The sequence below is a fragment of the Gymnogyps californianus genome, chromosome 2, assembly GCF_018139145.2.
Source record: "Gymnogyps californianus isolate 813 chromosome 2, ASM1813914v2, whole genome shotgun sequence".
Lineage (NCBI taxonomy): Eukaryota > Metazoa > Chordata > Aves > Accipitriformes > Cathartidae > Gymnogyps > Gymnogyps californianus.
The window spans coordinates 76,518,602-76,532,551 of record NC_059472.1 but is presented as its reverse complement, the minus strand read 5'-3'; the positions used below and the strand labels follow the sequence as shown (position 1 = coordinate 76,532,551).

General features: G+C 40.6%; 1 protein-coding gene across 3 annotated transcripts in view; it reads left to right on the top strand.

Annotated features, from left to right (window-relative positions):
• VWC2 (von Willebrand factor C domain containing 2) overlaps positions 1–13,950 on the top strand; it is a 56,548-nt gene that overhangs the window by 11,915 nt on the left and 30,683 nt on the right. Inside the window, exon 4 of one of the 3 annotated variants that reach the window (XM_050892116.1) lies at positions 4,942–4,986. The exons of 1 other annotated variant lie outside the window; for it this stretch is intronic. In XM_050892116.1, coding sequence (XP_050748073.1) covers positions 4,942–4,949 — 8 coding nt within the window. In that variant the 3' untranslated portion in view covers positions 4,950–4,986. Of the gene's footprint in view, positions 1–3,301; positions 3,670–4,941; positions 4,987–13,950 lie in introns of those variants that run through there. One more of the 3 variants, XM_050892115.1, reaches the window with a different exon arrangement.

Below are 13,950 nucleotides of genomic sequence, written 5' to 3'. Positions count from 1 at the left end.
TGGAGGAGAGGCTTTCTTCTTGTGTGGGCTGACATGTTGAGCTTCACACTTTTGGTAACCAACAGCAGCAGCAACAAGAAAAAACATCCAGAAAGTAACAAGTGTCCAATTCAGATCTCATCCTGCTTTACAGTACTAGCAAAGTAGTTACTTCTGTGGAAGCCATTCCTGTTCACAGCAATATCAATAAGCTCAGAATTGGGTACAGACATTTCTACAGTTCGTATGGAGTGAACCCTAAAGATAATAGCCATACAATTCCCTTTCTATTAGGAAAAGGCTGGGCATTTGTCACTGATTCATTGGGGGCAGTGGGAGGGGGTGGGGGGTAATACTGAAAGTGAATTATCTTGCTAGATTAAATTACCTCGGTTGTCTGTTCAACTTCTATTTCCAGTATTAGAGCCCTAATAGGCATACACAGCTGAATGCTGCTTTGCCTGAAGCATGCAGCCGCGGAGCAGTCGATGGAGTTAAGCGTGGCCCTGCTTCTGCCAGTGTCTTTGCAGGAGGATGAGATTAAACCCGCAGCCCACATGGAGTCTGGAGGGGGAGGCGTGGTTGCTAGACCAAAAAACATTTTGTTGTGAGGTCCCCAAGAGATTTTTATTACACTATATGGCTGAAAGATTGCCCCAGATAAGATGAAGCTGATCCTGGTGCCTTCGTAGCATTTACCTGTCTGTGCGTCAGTGTTGTCTCTGTGTCTGCAGCAGGGAGAGCTGAGCTTCTCCTGTCGGCAAAGGCTTGTAGCTGTGCAGTTGAAAATACAAGTGCTGATGCCCAGGGGGTCTCATGCGTTCTCAGGGCTGTAACGTCCACAGATGTCTTGTCTGTTCTCACTGTCCGTGCAATAGGGAGACTTTACTTTGGATGCAGTCATCTCAGATGCGTTAGGTGGGATGAGTCAGGACCTCATTTCATATTTGGGTTCGTAGTTATGGTTGAAATAGATGCGTCATGTGGTTGAAATGGTTGCCGCTAGTAAGGTGCAGGTCTAACATGATGTGGCCAGAGAGGGTAAATGGTCATGGTTTTGTATACTCGTACTGTGAGGCTGACTCACTGAAACTTCCTTTAGTACCTTTATGTGCAATGACAATGTTTAGGCGTGAGATGACTTGAGAGTGCCTCTGAATGGCAAGCAGGGACCTCCATCTGTGCGAAGGAGCTCTCAGGGGGGCCAAAAACCTGATGAAGGCTGGCAGAGCTGCCTTTTGCGACTGTTTGTACAACGGGACTTTGTCTCACCGCGAGACTCAAATCTATTAAAAAATGGTGCTGGTCGAGGCAGTACCATAGCCCCTATGAGCTGTCGTCCCTCTAAAATCCAGGTTGGGCTGAGGGACCTGTCCGACCATAACAAGGCTGAGGATGTTTATTCTGGCCAGATAAAGGGAAGCTGCACCTTGGCAGCTCTCACGTGAGCTGGCTGTTTGCTCTTCCCTGCAGCCCCAGCTTTGCTCAAGCACCATGGAGAATCTGACCTGTAAAATTTAATGTCCTTCTGCAGTGTGTTTAAATAAAATATGATATGCCCTCGACTGTATATGCCTCAATCTCAGCAATGAAGAAAGAATCATAATGCTGTCCAGGTAGAGGTCAAGGCAAGACTATTGCAAACATCAGGAATTTAGTTGCTGTAAAATTTAAATAAACAGTGCCTTTGATTGTCCTCTCTTCCTCTTTCTATTTTCATTTTAAATACCTCTTTCAGTCATGCTTTGGTAGCTAATTTATATATAGAAAAGAAGACCCAGAAGTTTTAAAGCCTGAGAGAGGTTCTTCAGTCTACATTAAAGAAGGGATTAAATCAGGTGGTCATGGTGGTCTCTTCTAGATGTAAAATATGGGAATCATAGAATAATTGTAAAGTCTAGTTTATAAGATTGAAAGTCTAGTTTATAAGATTGAAACAGTATTTCATTTATTAAAAAAAGGAATTTACATTAAAAAATAATAACCTAATGAACAAGAAAACATTTCAAACTAATCCCAGTTCCACCCATACTGTATGCGCCAATGTGATTTGTTCCCTTCTGATGTTTTTAGTTCAGGCATTTGAATGCCTGTGTATGCAGGGTAGTAGTTGTTCCATGTTTCTGTGTGCATGAGTTGCTTAGCAAAAACTTTGGCATAAACTGCACGCTTTAATAGGCTGTATTTCACAAAATGATTTATAATATGGGACTGTTAACTAGGAAATATTAATGTTTCAGGGGGAATTAATGTTTCAGGGGGAAAAACACCATTAAAGTTGCATGAACAGCTGTATGTGATTAAAATCGCCTACTGAATATGCAGGTAGGTTGAAAAACTGTAGCAGATACTTTGGCAGCTATTTATTGAAAACAGAGAAATATCAGACTTGCTTCTTTTTGGCTGCTTTGGGCATTTAAAGTGGCTTCCAAATCTGGTAGGTGAAGTCGTAAACTAGTTGCAGTAGTTTTTGTTGTTGGTTTCTGCTGTTGATGAAGTTGAGAGGAAGTTCAGTCTGTGTCGTCTTAATTCAGGGAATTCCTTTAACCCCATTTCATCTCTCTGCTCACCTCTCTCATTTTCTCTCTCTACTCTGGGAAAGTTGGTGGCTACACAAGCTACTTGTGCTTCCTGTGCAGAAATCACAGAATTTTCTTCTTGTGCCATTTTTTCCACTTAGATCAGAACCTGTTTAAATGTGCATGGATTACCGCTGCAAACTGGGCTGAGCAAAAACTTGTGCCAAAACCACATAGGCCATGTCATTTCCATGCATGCACACGTGTATGGGATCCAGTGTTGACTTGGTATTTTCATGTTGAGCTGGCTAAGTAGTGGTAGGTGATGTTATTTCCTCTAAGGGTATTTATTTAGTGTACAAGTTATGTTGACTTCCAGGGTATATGATTTTTTTTCCTAATGATAGAAAGCTGTCAGAGGATGAGAAGGATCTGTCTGAAGACATGGCAAAAGTATCCAGTTATAGTGAGCCTAAACTGGTTACCAGGACAAAGCTATTTATATAGTGTATATGTATTTATTGCATATACATATTGTGTATATTGGTTTTTTTCCACCAAAAAGCCAACATGCTTTCAGTTGGGAGTTCTGCTGTCAAAAGGCAGCAGTAAGTGTCCGTGAGTGTATAGCATCCTGTCATTTTGCTCAGACACATGAGGACAATCAGAAGTTATACTAGTGTTCGGTATTTAAAGTAGTACTTTATACTTAAGTAGGAGGATGTAAATAGCCTATTAAAATATAAAAGCAGTGTATCCTATAAGCCTTCCAGAACTCACTTTGCAATATTTTCTCATTACAGGCTGCTATGGTGAGCCCAAGAAGCGTTTCTTCAGCAGTCAGTTTTTCTCCTCTTACCTGATACTGCAGGCTTAACTCATATATCACAGCTAAATTCTGCTGTATCAGTCACTTTCATGGGAACTGCTTGCAGGGGGTGTCACTTTACTGTAGCTTGAAGCAAAAGTCGATGATGATGTGCCCCAAACAGTTGTTTAGCCGTGACGCTCCCAGGTGAGTGTGGGAAACAAGCTGCCAGCTCCTCGTGGTGGAGTCAGGACTTCAGTGTGTCGCAGCTCCTGGGTTCTTAAAAGATATTTTGCTTCAGCTTCAGGAGCAGAAAGATGAAAATGCTCTCTGTGCTGATAGAAAAAAAGAAACACTGAAATCCTTGGATAGGGGGAGAAGAGTAACTTTTCTAGCAACTTGCATGTATTTAAAAAAAAAAAAACGAGAGAGAGAGGTCTGATGTACCTTACGCTGCTCACCACCGCAGTTTCACGTATCTGCCGTCCTGTGTAGTCCTGGATTCTGGTTCTGGTTCAGACAGGAAAGTGCCTTTGTGCTAATATCCGCCAGGGTATTGGAGTAAACAGTGTGCTATTGCTTGATTTGTCTTCCCTGACAGCTTCCCTTTTACACAGAGATGCATTTGGGGATTTCCTTGTTTTCTAGTGAAACAGCTAACCCGTGCTCATCAAAATGAAGTCATCAGTTGCTTTGGGTTTTTGTTTGTTTGTTTTAAGTTCTTCATATAAGAATTTTCTGAGTTTGTATTGCAGTTTTATTTACACACATATATGGAGATAGGTAAGATGTTTTAAAAAAAAAAAAAAAAGTCCTGGAGCTCACATTGTGCCCCCTTCCTCCTCCACACGGTGCCCCCAGCGTTCATTCTTTGCTGTTCGAAGAAAGTTCAGAAAACTAACATTAAGAGAGTTGAAGTTTTTCCTACGTCCAGTCTTGTTCTTTATGCTGTTCATTAGAGAAAGTATTCCCAGTGTTAATTTTGCTCCCCCATTCTGCTGTTGGATGTCTATTTTAATTTTGTATGTGTCACTAATTGAAATTGTGGCAAAGATTAGGGGGGCGTGTATGATTCCAAGGTCTGAAATACTTGTGTGCATCTCGCTGTATGCTATATCCTTGCAATAATATTCCCTATCAGTAGAACACTCTACTATTTGATTATGAGCTCTTAGATTCTGAAACCCTGTCTTGTTCCAGATTGAGTTACCATAGGTTAATGCATTACCCGATGTTAGATGAGCCACTGTCACTGTCCACGTGAGCTCTCAGTTGTATTCTTTGCAGATAATCCTGTTTGTAAATAGAAACTATTTACTAGCTAGGTGCTACAGCGATACAGTAATAGGACTACATGGCTGATTAGTATTTTGCAGTGTGATTAAAAGGAGCAATGAAGAAAGATACATACCTTGTGTGTTTTGCTTTATATTCTTTTGGGTTTTTTTCATTGCTATTTCATTATGTTAAATGAGGCATCCGAGAGTTTGCTTGGCTTTGAGGGGAGGTGGAGGCTTATATTAAAGTGTTGTATGTTAGTACATTGGCAGTGCTTCTCTCTGATGATGAATGATATATTCAAAATCTCCTTTTACTTCTAAGTGCAGTGTAATTTTCTCTGCTTATTTTTCACAGGAAGTTAAGGTTTAGGCATTAAGGAAGATGTGAATTGATCCAGGTGACTTACTGATTGATGGAAGCAGGGAATTCGCTGATTTCGTTAAACTTCATTTCTTAACACTTTGCTCTGCTGTGGTTTGTGCTTTGCAACCGCGATGGCCTTTCCACGCAGCGCAGGATTGTTAATGTGAGGTCTGCCTTAACTCATTGTAACTCCTCATTCTCTGGATATGTGTTAGGTCTTACATGAGCATGACAGCAATCTCAGAAGTTTATTTCCAGTCCTGTTTGAACTATATTTGTAAATGAAGTACAGATCTGATGAAGAACAGGAAAATCTGTTTTCTTTCCTGACATCAGTTTGACCAGGGGCTGACTTGTATGCCTCTGCCTGTGTTTGGAAAAGGGTTCTGAAGAAAGAGGAGTGAGGAGTTCTTAGAGGAGAGGCTAAAAGCTTCTGATATTTTTTATTAATATTTGTAAAATTGCAGTGCTTGTTTTTCTTGTTGCTCTAAGTAGCGTCTTACTGTTTCAAACTACTGCACTGGGGAACTCCCCTACGCTGTGTGCTGTGAGAGTCCTGAATTAAGTCCCTGACGATTACCTTTGCCCAGCAGGTCAAACATCTTTATCAGCTGGATACTCAAGTGCTTTCTTAATTTAAAACCTTGATCTTTAAGTTGGAAGCAGCTTTTACTTTGTGAACCTTTGGATTGCTTCCATGGGGGTAATTATCCATGCAGTTTTGCTTCCTTGAGCATGTTCAGCTGTACAGCAGTGATTAAAAACAAACAACAAAAAAGAACAGTTTTTAAGTAATTCCTTACCTTCACCAGCACAGTTACCATAATGATTAGTATTCCAAAGCTGACTGGCAACCAAAAACTTCGATGGCTGTTTTCATTTAGGAAAACCCTCTAATATTTGGGGGTTTGGGTTTTTTTTTTTTTGCTGCCTACACTGGTGCTAGTTAAATTTTCATTAGATGAGTGACTTCCTACTGGAAAACATCACTTTCTTCTAAATGCTCCATTCTTTTGCTGAGTCTTCAGCTCTGTCTGCTTGTTTCTGTGCCGGTAGCCCTTGGATGGGGGGCCTATTAAAAAGTTGCATGCATAAATCCAACTTACCTTACAGTCTTGCAGGTGATGAGTGGTTTTCTCCTGCATCATTTCTTCTCGCGCTGCAACACATTGCTATTGCACGCTGGTTGCTGACCACCTTTCTTTGAAGTACTTTCAAGCAGCAAGTTACACGCTGTTTATCACCCGCGGAAAAGATAAGTGTATCTTCACCGCATGCTCACCCAACATGTGATTTAATTTTTTTTCTTTTCCAATGGAATTGATCAGGTGGAGCAGTGGCAAGAAGAAAAGAACAAACAATGCATTGTAACAGGACTCAGAATACTGTTTGGTGAATAGTATTAAATAAAGAAGATCTATATCCAAGCAATTGCTTTTGGGCCTCTTGTGTTTGAAATACTTGCTTGCAATGTTATCTCCTTTCTCAAAGGTAGTTTCACAAGAGTGTGATGTTAATTGCTTTTCCCAGAAAAAGTAAAGGTATTACTTGTTATGCTCCAAAATAGTTCCTGTTCCGTTCTGACAGTATGATCTCAAACATTTTGAGTTCCAAAGGGAAGTCACTGGTTAAGCTGGGCAATTTTGAGGGAGATGCACAGTTAGTGAGTCCTATTGAAGACAGAAGAGAGAGAAGGAGTAGTGACTGTTAATGATATCTTATGAAGCCAAGTAACAAGACAGCACAATGGTAAATGAAATTCAGCAAAACCGAATGTCAGGTGGTGAAAGAAATTGCTTGGATATTTTGATGACCATTTGTTAAGATTTCTGCCAAGTGTTTTTAGTTAAATATCAGTGTGAAATGCTGTATGTAAACATCTGTCAGGCTTCATTAAGAAAGGCTTGCATTTATTAGAAGTATGCTATTATATAAAGACTGGTTCCTCCCACCTGATTTGTGTAATATTCCATGTTTGCTGAGCACTCAGTGAGAAGAGGTTGCAGAAGTACAGAGAAGAGCAGCAAGAAAGCTGAATATTCCTCTGTGAGAAGAGATGAGGTCTCTAGTAGTGATAGCATATGAATTAAAAATCACATGATAAAGTGTGGTACTGGGGGAGAGGGATAGTACCAATCAAAATCTTCCCTGTGTTCACAATACAAAGTAAAGAGAAAAGCAAGAAAATCAAAAGGCATTGTACATAATAAGGTCTTTAATGCACCATGTAATTAACCCATGAACACACTGCAGAAGATAGTGCTGATACACAGTTTTCTAGGATTAAAATAAAGATCATATCTTTGACAGAAGGAATAAAATACCTTAATCTAGCTACGGTGAAACTGCTTGGGGTGACATGCTGTAGAGCCTAGTAGTAACCTGCTTATAGGAGTTTATTTTCACATGAGCAGAAACATAACATTATTGTTTTCTACTGTCCACATCTTAGAATTTCCTTTTTGAACTGCCTCTTTTTAAAGCACTTTGCAGAAAAATGGTTAGGCTATCTTGACTTTAGCCCAGCCAAACCCATCCTGGAAGTACATCTACCTTCTTGTTAAGGCAAGAAGACAGACCTAATTAAGAGATCTTTAGAACAGCAGCAATCCTTTTCCCACACAGCCATTGCACAATCATTGTGGTGTGTGCTGGGACACAACAGCATGTTACTCAGTACATGCAGATGATGGAGAAGAGACCTAATGAGGATGCCTTTTGGTGTGGTCTGCTTTCAGCTATTCTATCAAGCTTTATTTAAATGACCTAAAGGTAGATCACCCATAAATTGCTTGTGTAATAGCTGTCCATACTGTCTAAGACTTCTGAGATTGGTCAAAGGACTCCCTGTAGTTATAGTTTGTGTGTGTTTAATACAATCTACTGAAGGGCTAATTGAGAAAAAAAAGGCTTAGAAGCAAATAAATTATAGCAGTTTATGGAGTTATTTGTTATGTCAATGCGATAGAGAATGTGCCACCCCACAATGGAAAGCTAATTATTTTCCTGCCATGGCAGCTTGCTAACCTGATACATTGCTAATGAATGGATTAGATGGAGGTTTGGCAGCCACTAACATGAGCGAATGATTGTTTTTAAGACCAGTTCATGCTGATGCTGAGGTCCAATCCAGGTAACGATTATGACAACTTAGAGGTAATTCTGCATCCATTATTTAGTGTATCTCTCTCTCTTTCTCTCTCTATTTCCATAGATATTTAAATCTAATTATACATGTACATCCCTAAGCACTCATACATACAGCTGAAATACGTGAGGAAGTCTCATTACCTAATTTGTAGCCTAAACATTAAATCTGCAGGTTGGGTTTTGATTTCAGTGTGTTTAAATAAGGTATGTTTTCCTTCTCCCATGGCTGTTGTGTTTTGCTGTGATTAGGTAAGCTGCTAAAACATGGAAGAATCATCAAGTCCAAGCGTTGGGGGAAGCGAGGTCCAGGTGTGTTGCCAAAGGCTGGCTGGCTGGCTAGCAAGCAGGCATTTGTCGAGTGTACCGTTCATATGCCTGTGGTGCTGAAAAATAACCACTTCCTTGATTTTTCTTGCTGACAGGTCATTCAGCAGAGAAGTTTTATCCGTCGTGCCGTTTTCATTACGAGCAGGTGATGTATTTGTCAGTATGAGAGGACTTCTTAATTTCACATCAGTCGAGCGTTTAATCTTCAGTCGTCTTAGTTAAGTTTCTTCTGACAGCTGATTCTTTGCAGTCAAAATGGTTGGAGAGTCAAGTCAATTATCTTGAAACACATGGGTTTGTATTTGTGCCTAGGTGTGACTGATGAGGCTTTGGCTCTGAGGTCTGTTGTGGTGCACGCTCCCTCAGGGTCCTGGTGCTGTCCCCCTGGCTGTGCTGCTGTCTGTGCAGTCACCTGGCTACGGCTGTGCACCAGAAGATGATTCCATGAAAATCCCTGTAGTACCAGCTAAGTGGAGGAGCAGCCTGGAAACCTTTACAGTCCTTGAAGCAAGTTTTGGGGAGGGCAGGAGAAGTTTTCTGGACTCTGGTTTTGAGGACTGCTACCAGAGACAAATATTTGGGATGGATAGTTGACAGAAAGTGAAAATCTCCCCTGACACAAGTCACGTTAGCGCTCCTTGCGGTGGGGGTAGCTATGGATTGGAGATGCAAGAGCAAACTCTGTAATTAGAGTGGCCCGAAGATGCATTCCCAACTGGGCAGCCCCATAAAAAGGTAAATTCCCACCTATTGTCACTAGAGGTCAGTGTTAAAGTAATTTTAAGGTCAAATCTCTTCTTACCATGTAGTGGATTGTCTGTAAATTCCAGGCTGTGGGTGGTTGTGGCACAGTTGGGACTTGCATGAAATGAGTAAAATACTGGGCTTAAATAGTTGGGTTGAGTCATTTCATACATTCTTGTAACCCCTCTTGTTTTGATGGAGTGACTGCTGATTTACCTCCAGATAAATGATGAGATGATTTGATCTGTTATCTTTTGTTTTCCCTCCCTGCTTACTTGCCTGCTTTATAATTAAAAATGTGTTCCTTTTTAAATTTGTGGGTTAGTTCATTAGCAGAGTTCCAACTGAATAGCTGTTAAAATCATTTTCAGCTGGTGGTTAGGAGCAGAAGTTAGATACACAGGTACTGTTATGATTCTGTTGTGATTCGCTGTTTTTTGCACATCAGCAGCTGGATATATAGGAGGTGGTGTCCACGTGTATGAGTGCGTCTTGTGTGGAGTCAGAGACATAAAACTTCCTCACCGAAGCCCTGCCTCTAACTTTAGCATAGGTCCCTTCAATCACCTTTGAATATCCCAGCCAAAGATGGACTGTGTGTAAAAGGCAGATCTTGCTGCGAGTTGAATTTGAGTATTTAGTTATTTTGATCTTTGGAATATGTGTGTTTTGTTAAAATAAGGACTAGCTTTTGATGCCCGTTTTTTTCCTTGTGGAAGTGATGTATATAGATGTAAGTCTCAAATAGCAATATGAATCTGTTCATGCAAGAACATCCAGTGCATGGCCAAGCGTAGCTGCATGTCTGTCTTGGGGTATGTAACGTGTTTGTAGGCTGTACCCATAGAAAGCTTCTGGATAAACTATATTTTTGGCTGCCTGAGAATGCCGGGCCACGGGGGTACAGGAAAAGATGCTGCCAGTTGCTGCGGCTCACTGAGCCAGCCCTAATGTCCATGGCAGTTATGGGACTCTTGAGGAGTTGCTGTTATCTTCTGCCTGTGAACTTCCAGAGCTGCTTGTCTTTGGGGTTGCGGTATGTGTTTTGTTCGTAGCAGATTGCGCTTAGCAATAATTGGCACTGTGTCTAATCCTTTCTGGTTTAGGGCATATTGGCATGGAAAAGAATTCTGTGACATGACAATGCCTGGAAAATAAGAGAGTAGCCTTGTGTGAATGTGATTATTCATCAATATGGTTTGAACATTGTGGTACACATTTGGGAAGGAAAAATAGACTTAATGGGGAAAGGAAGGAAACCTCCCTGATTTCAGGCAGAGCGCGGCGTCTCATGTGGCCTTTGTAACTCTAAAATAATGAACTTATTTTCAAACATAAGATTGTTTGATTATATTTACCTTTATAATTCCAGATAAAACAGTGTTATTTAAATGGGTGTCATGCCTTCCATTTATGGAAAGTGAAATGACATTTCCATTTTGTGGTGTCTCAAAGCCTTGACTTCCCCAAAATTGTTTTAGTGTGACAAATCAGCCTCAGTGATAATTAAAGAGAGAATAGCTTAGCATAAATGCATGTATATGTGCTTTCATCATTTTCATAGAAAGACAGCTGAGTAGTTCCCAGCAGTGAACTCTCAGTGCCTGTTTTCCATAAAGAAAATTCAAGAATACTTAAGAATACCCAAAACCCAATGATTTCAGCCCTCACGAGATGCACCCACAGGAATACCAAGCTGCTGGATGAGTCAGTATAGATGGGTTTCCATGGATTGTTTGGGAGTTTGATAACATGACACAGATTTATTCAGTCAACCTCCATTTCTGGGGTATTTTTATTAGGAAGGTCAGTGATCTGTCTGAGCCTAATTATCCCATCTGGCGAGTATGCTTGAGGCACAGAGGTTTCCTGCAGTTCATGTGCACAAAGAAATGATGTGATTAGCATGTTATTTATTCAGCTCTGACTCCTCAGCTGAACGGAAAGGTATCTGCTGGCAGCTGCATTGCCCAGGGTAGCCTTAGCTGTGGCTCTGGGAAAGGACTCGAGTTTGCATCTCCAGCTTTATGAGGAGAGCTTCCTCTGCTGCTCTGGTATTGGGAGTCTCGTTTTCATTCTGTTTTTTTTAACTCATTCTTTTAATGGTCTCAGAGGACAGTTAAAGGCTGTGTGTTGATTCAGAACTTCTTTTCAGTTTTTCAGAAGTTTCTTTCATTCTTCTGGTACCACTGAAATGTTAGGTGGACTTTTCAGAAAGACCTCCAGGTCTTCAAGCTGCAGCATCATACAGCTAGCATTGTCTATTTTAAGTCTTTATACGGACCTCCACATGCACAGTATGTAGTCAGCCCAACCATCTCCAATGCAGTTCAGCCACATGTTGCCTCTGTAAAGCGTACAAGTAGTGTTGAAGAACACTGGTGGAGCAAGTACCATGTCCATGGTCATGCACACACAAGACATGGATGAAAAAGAAAATGAACATGTTAACTCTTGGGTTATATACTAGCATACAAACTGCTGAACGCCTCCATTCTTTCCTAGGGCATCCATTCAAAATGCCAGCCAAAATTAATATAGATTACAGACAGTATATTTAAACTTTCACCAAGACTATGTGCAAAACCAAAATCTTCAGAGACATCATTATTAATGAAGCCATTCAGCCATATGCAATAATATAGATATATATTTTAAGACATCCATTTCCATGCTTTGTAATCCTATTTCAGCTCTGAAAAGAATGTAATATAATTCTTGCTGGAAAATGTTTGAGATAAATCTATGAATTCAGTCAAAGCTGTATGTCCTTTATCTGCTGCTAAGCTCTTTCATTAGTGGCTCTTGACAAAACAGTGCTATGTAAAAGGTGACAGTCAAACTGATAAAAATCCAATTTTCTTTGTTTAACCAGAAACAGGTATGCAGTCTATGTATTTTCTCTATGAGCTTTGAGACCGCTGACGGGATTGAGATAGGTCTGTAGCTATCAGGTTTGCAGCTTGAATTCTGTCACTGGCCCACTAGTATGAACTACACCTATTAGCAGAGGCACAGAGCAAAGCCATGCCAAACTGTGATTAAGATTATATGCACTAGAACGATTAAAGAAAACAAAATATTATTGTATTTTGCTGATACATAGAGGTTTTGAAAAACTGTAATAAGGGAGGGAAAACTCAAAGGAAAAGCTTGCTTTTTTTCTTTTCCCCACATCTGTCTAGAATAATTTCATAAATGAGTCAAACAGAGTGTGCTAGCCCTTGTTATGTCTGTGTTTGTAAACATGCAGACTTGTAGAGAGAGTAAACCCATCTCTTCTGGTGCTGCAATGAAAATGTGGGTGCTTTTTCTGGTATAATCACTGGAATGTGAAATGTTTCAACAAAAAGCTTATCATTCCTTTGTTTGGAAAATAACTCAGAAAAAGTCTGGGATACCTTGGCTATATGGAACAAAGTAACATTGTTTCCTTTCCTGATAAATTTGATTTGGTACACTGGTCCAGTAAGCAATTATAATTGCTCAAAGCAATTACAGTTCCAGATATTTCTCGATCATCTAAGCTGATCTTTAATTCTGCCAACATCTTAGTTCAAATAGTGCTTAAGTGATTTAAGGAAAGGAGATGGAAGGTATCAGAATGAGGAAAAAATGAGAGAGAGGAATGAAGAGGAAGAAAGGTTGGAGAAGGAGTCAAGGAAGATGGGAGAGGGAGAATTAGACTATGGCACACTGAAGAAAAAGGTTGTGTACCCATAGTGAGGTAGGCAAGAGGTGCTCTTACTTGCAGTCTGATGTATGTTCTTGTTGTCTGTGTTTGGGGGAGAAGAATATACCTGGCCGCAGGGTCAAGTCCAAATGTTTGCAAGTGAAGAATTAGGGAGTGTGAGGCATGGAAAGCAGAGCCGTGGTGGCCGTACATTCTGCACAGACCCCACACCTGCTTGGCTGACTATAACCCTGCAAGGCAGACAGGAGCAAACTGCATGGTGCATGCGTCTCTGTCTTCCCTGAATCCGTCCTGCACTCCTGCGAGCATCAGATTTATTTCATTGTTTTAATCATCCTCAACAAAGTCATCCATCAGCGTCTTAAAACTTTCCTCCTAGGATAGGAGCTAAGCAGCCGTTTTATTGATGAGCTTATTGAGATTTTATGTGCGTCTGACAGTGGCTTTCATCACAGCACGGTTCTGTTGCTTTGGCAGGAGAATTTTATCTAAAATGTACGAAACAAAGGGGGGCTTGGCACAGCTAAATGTTTATTAAAAAAAGGGAAGTTGGTGGTAGAGATCTGTAGTCAGTAGAGGCACGTGGTGTTCAAGAAATAGAACTATTAGCTGAAAACTCATAGGGGTTTTTTGGTTGTTTTCTTTTTTTTGTTATTAGTTATTGCCTTTAGTCATAATAGATTTTTCATGACGTTGGAACTAATTGTAAGCAGCAGAGGAACTTAAGGAAAGATTGAATAATTTCACTTCTGAGTTGTTTTTCCTGGGTAAACAGACATGATGGTTTTCGTTGTTGGCAAAAGGTTTCAGTGCTGCAGGTTGTAAAGATACCGTTTTGTCTTTTGCAAGCACAAAAATCACAGGGAAATTGGTCTGGTTTTTTTAGGCGAGTGGAGGAGAGGGGACAAGCTGTAAGATGCAGCCCTACATGTAAAGTATCCTTTAAGTTCAACATCATCTGCAAATTCTGTGTGATGTACTTTATGGACTCCCAGATTTTCAGTGTCTAGGGCAAGCATCCCGAGCGTGAGAAACGCAATCCCCTGAGCGTGGGACCCAAGGGCGTCTCATCCAGTACGAGTCCA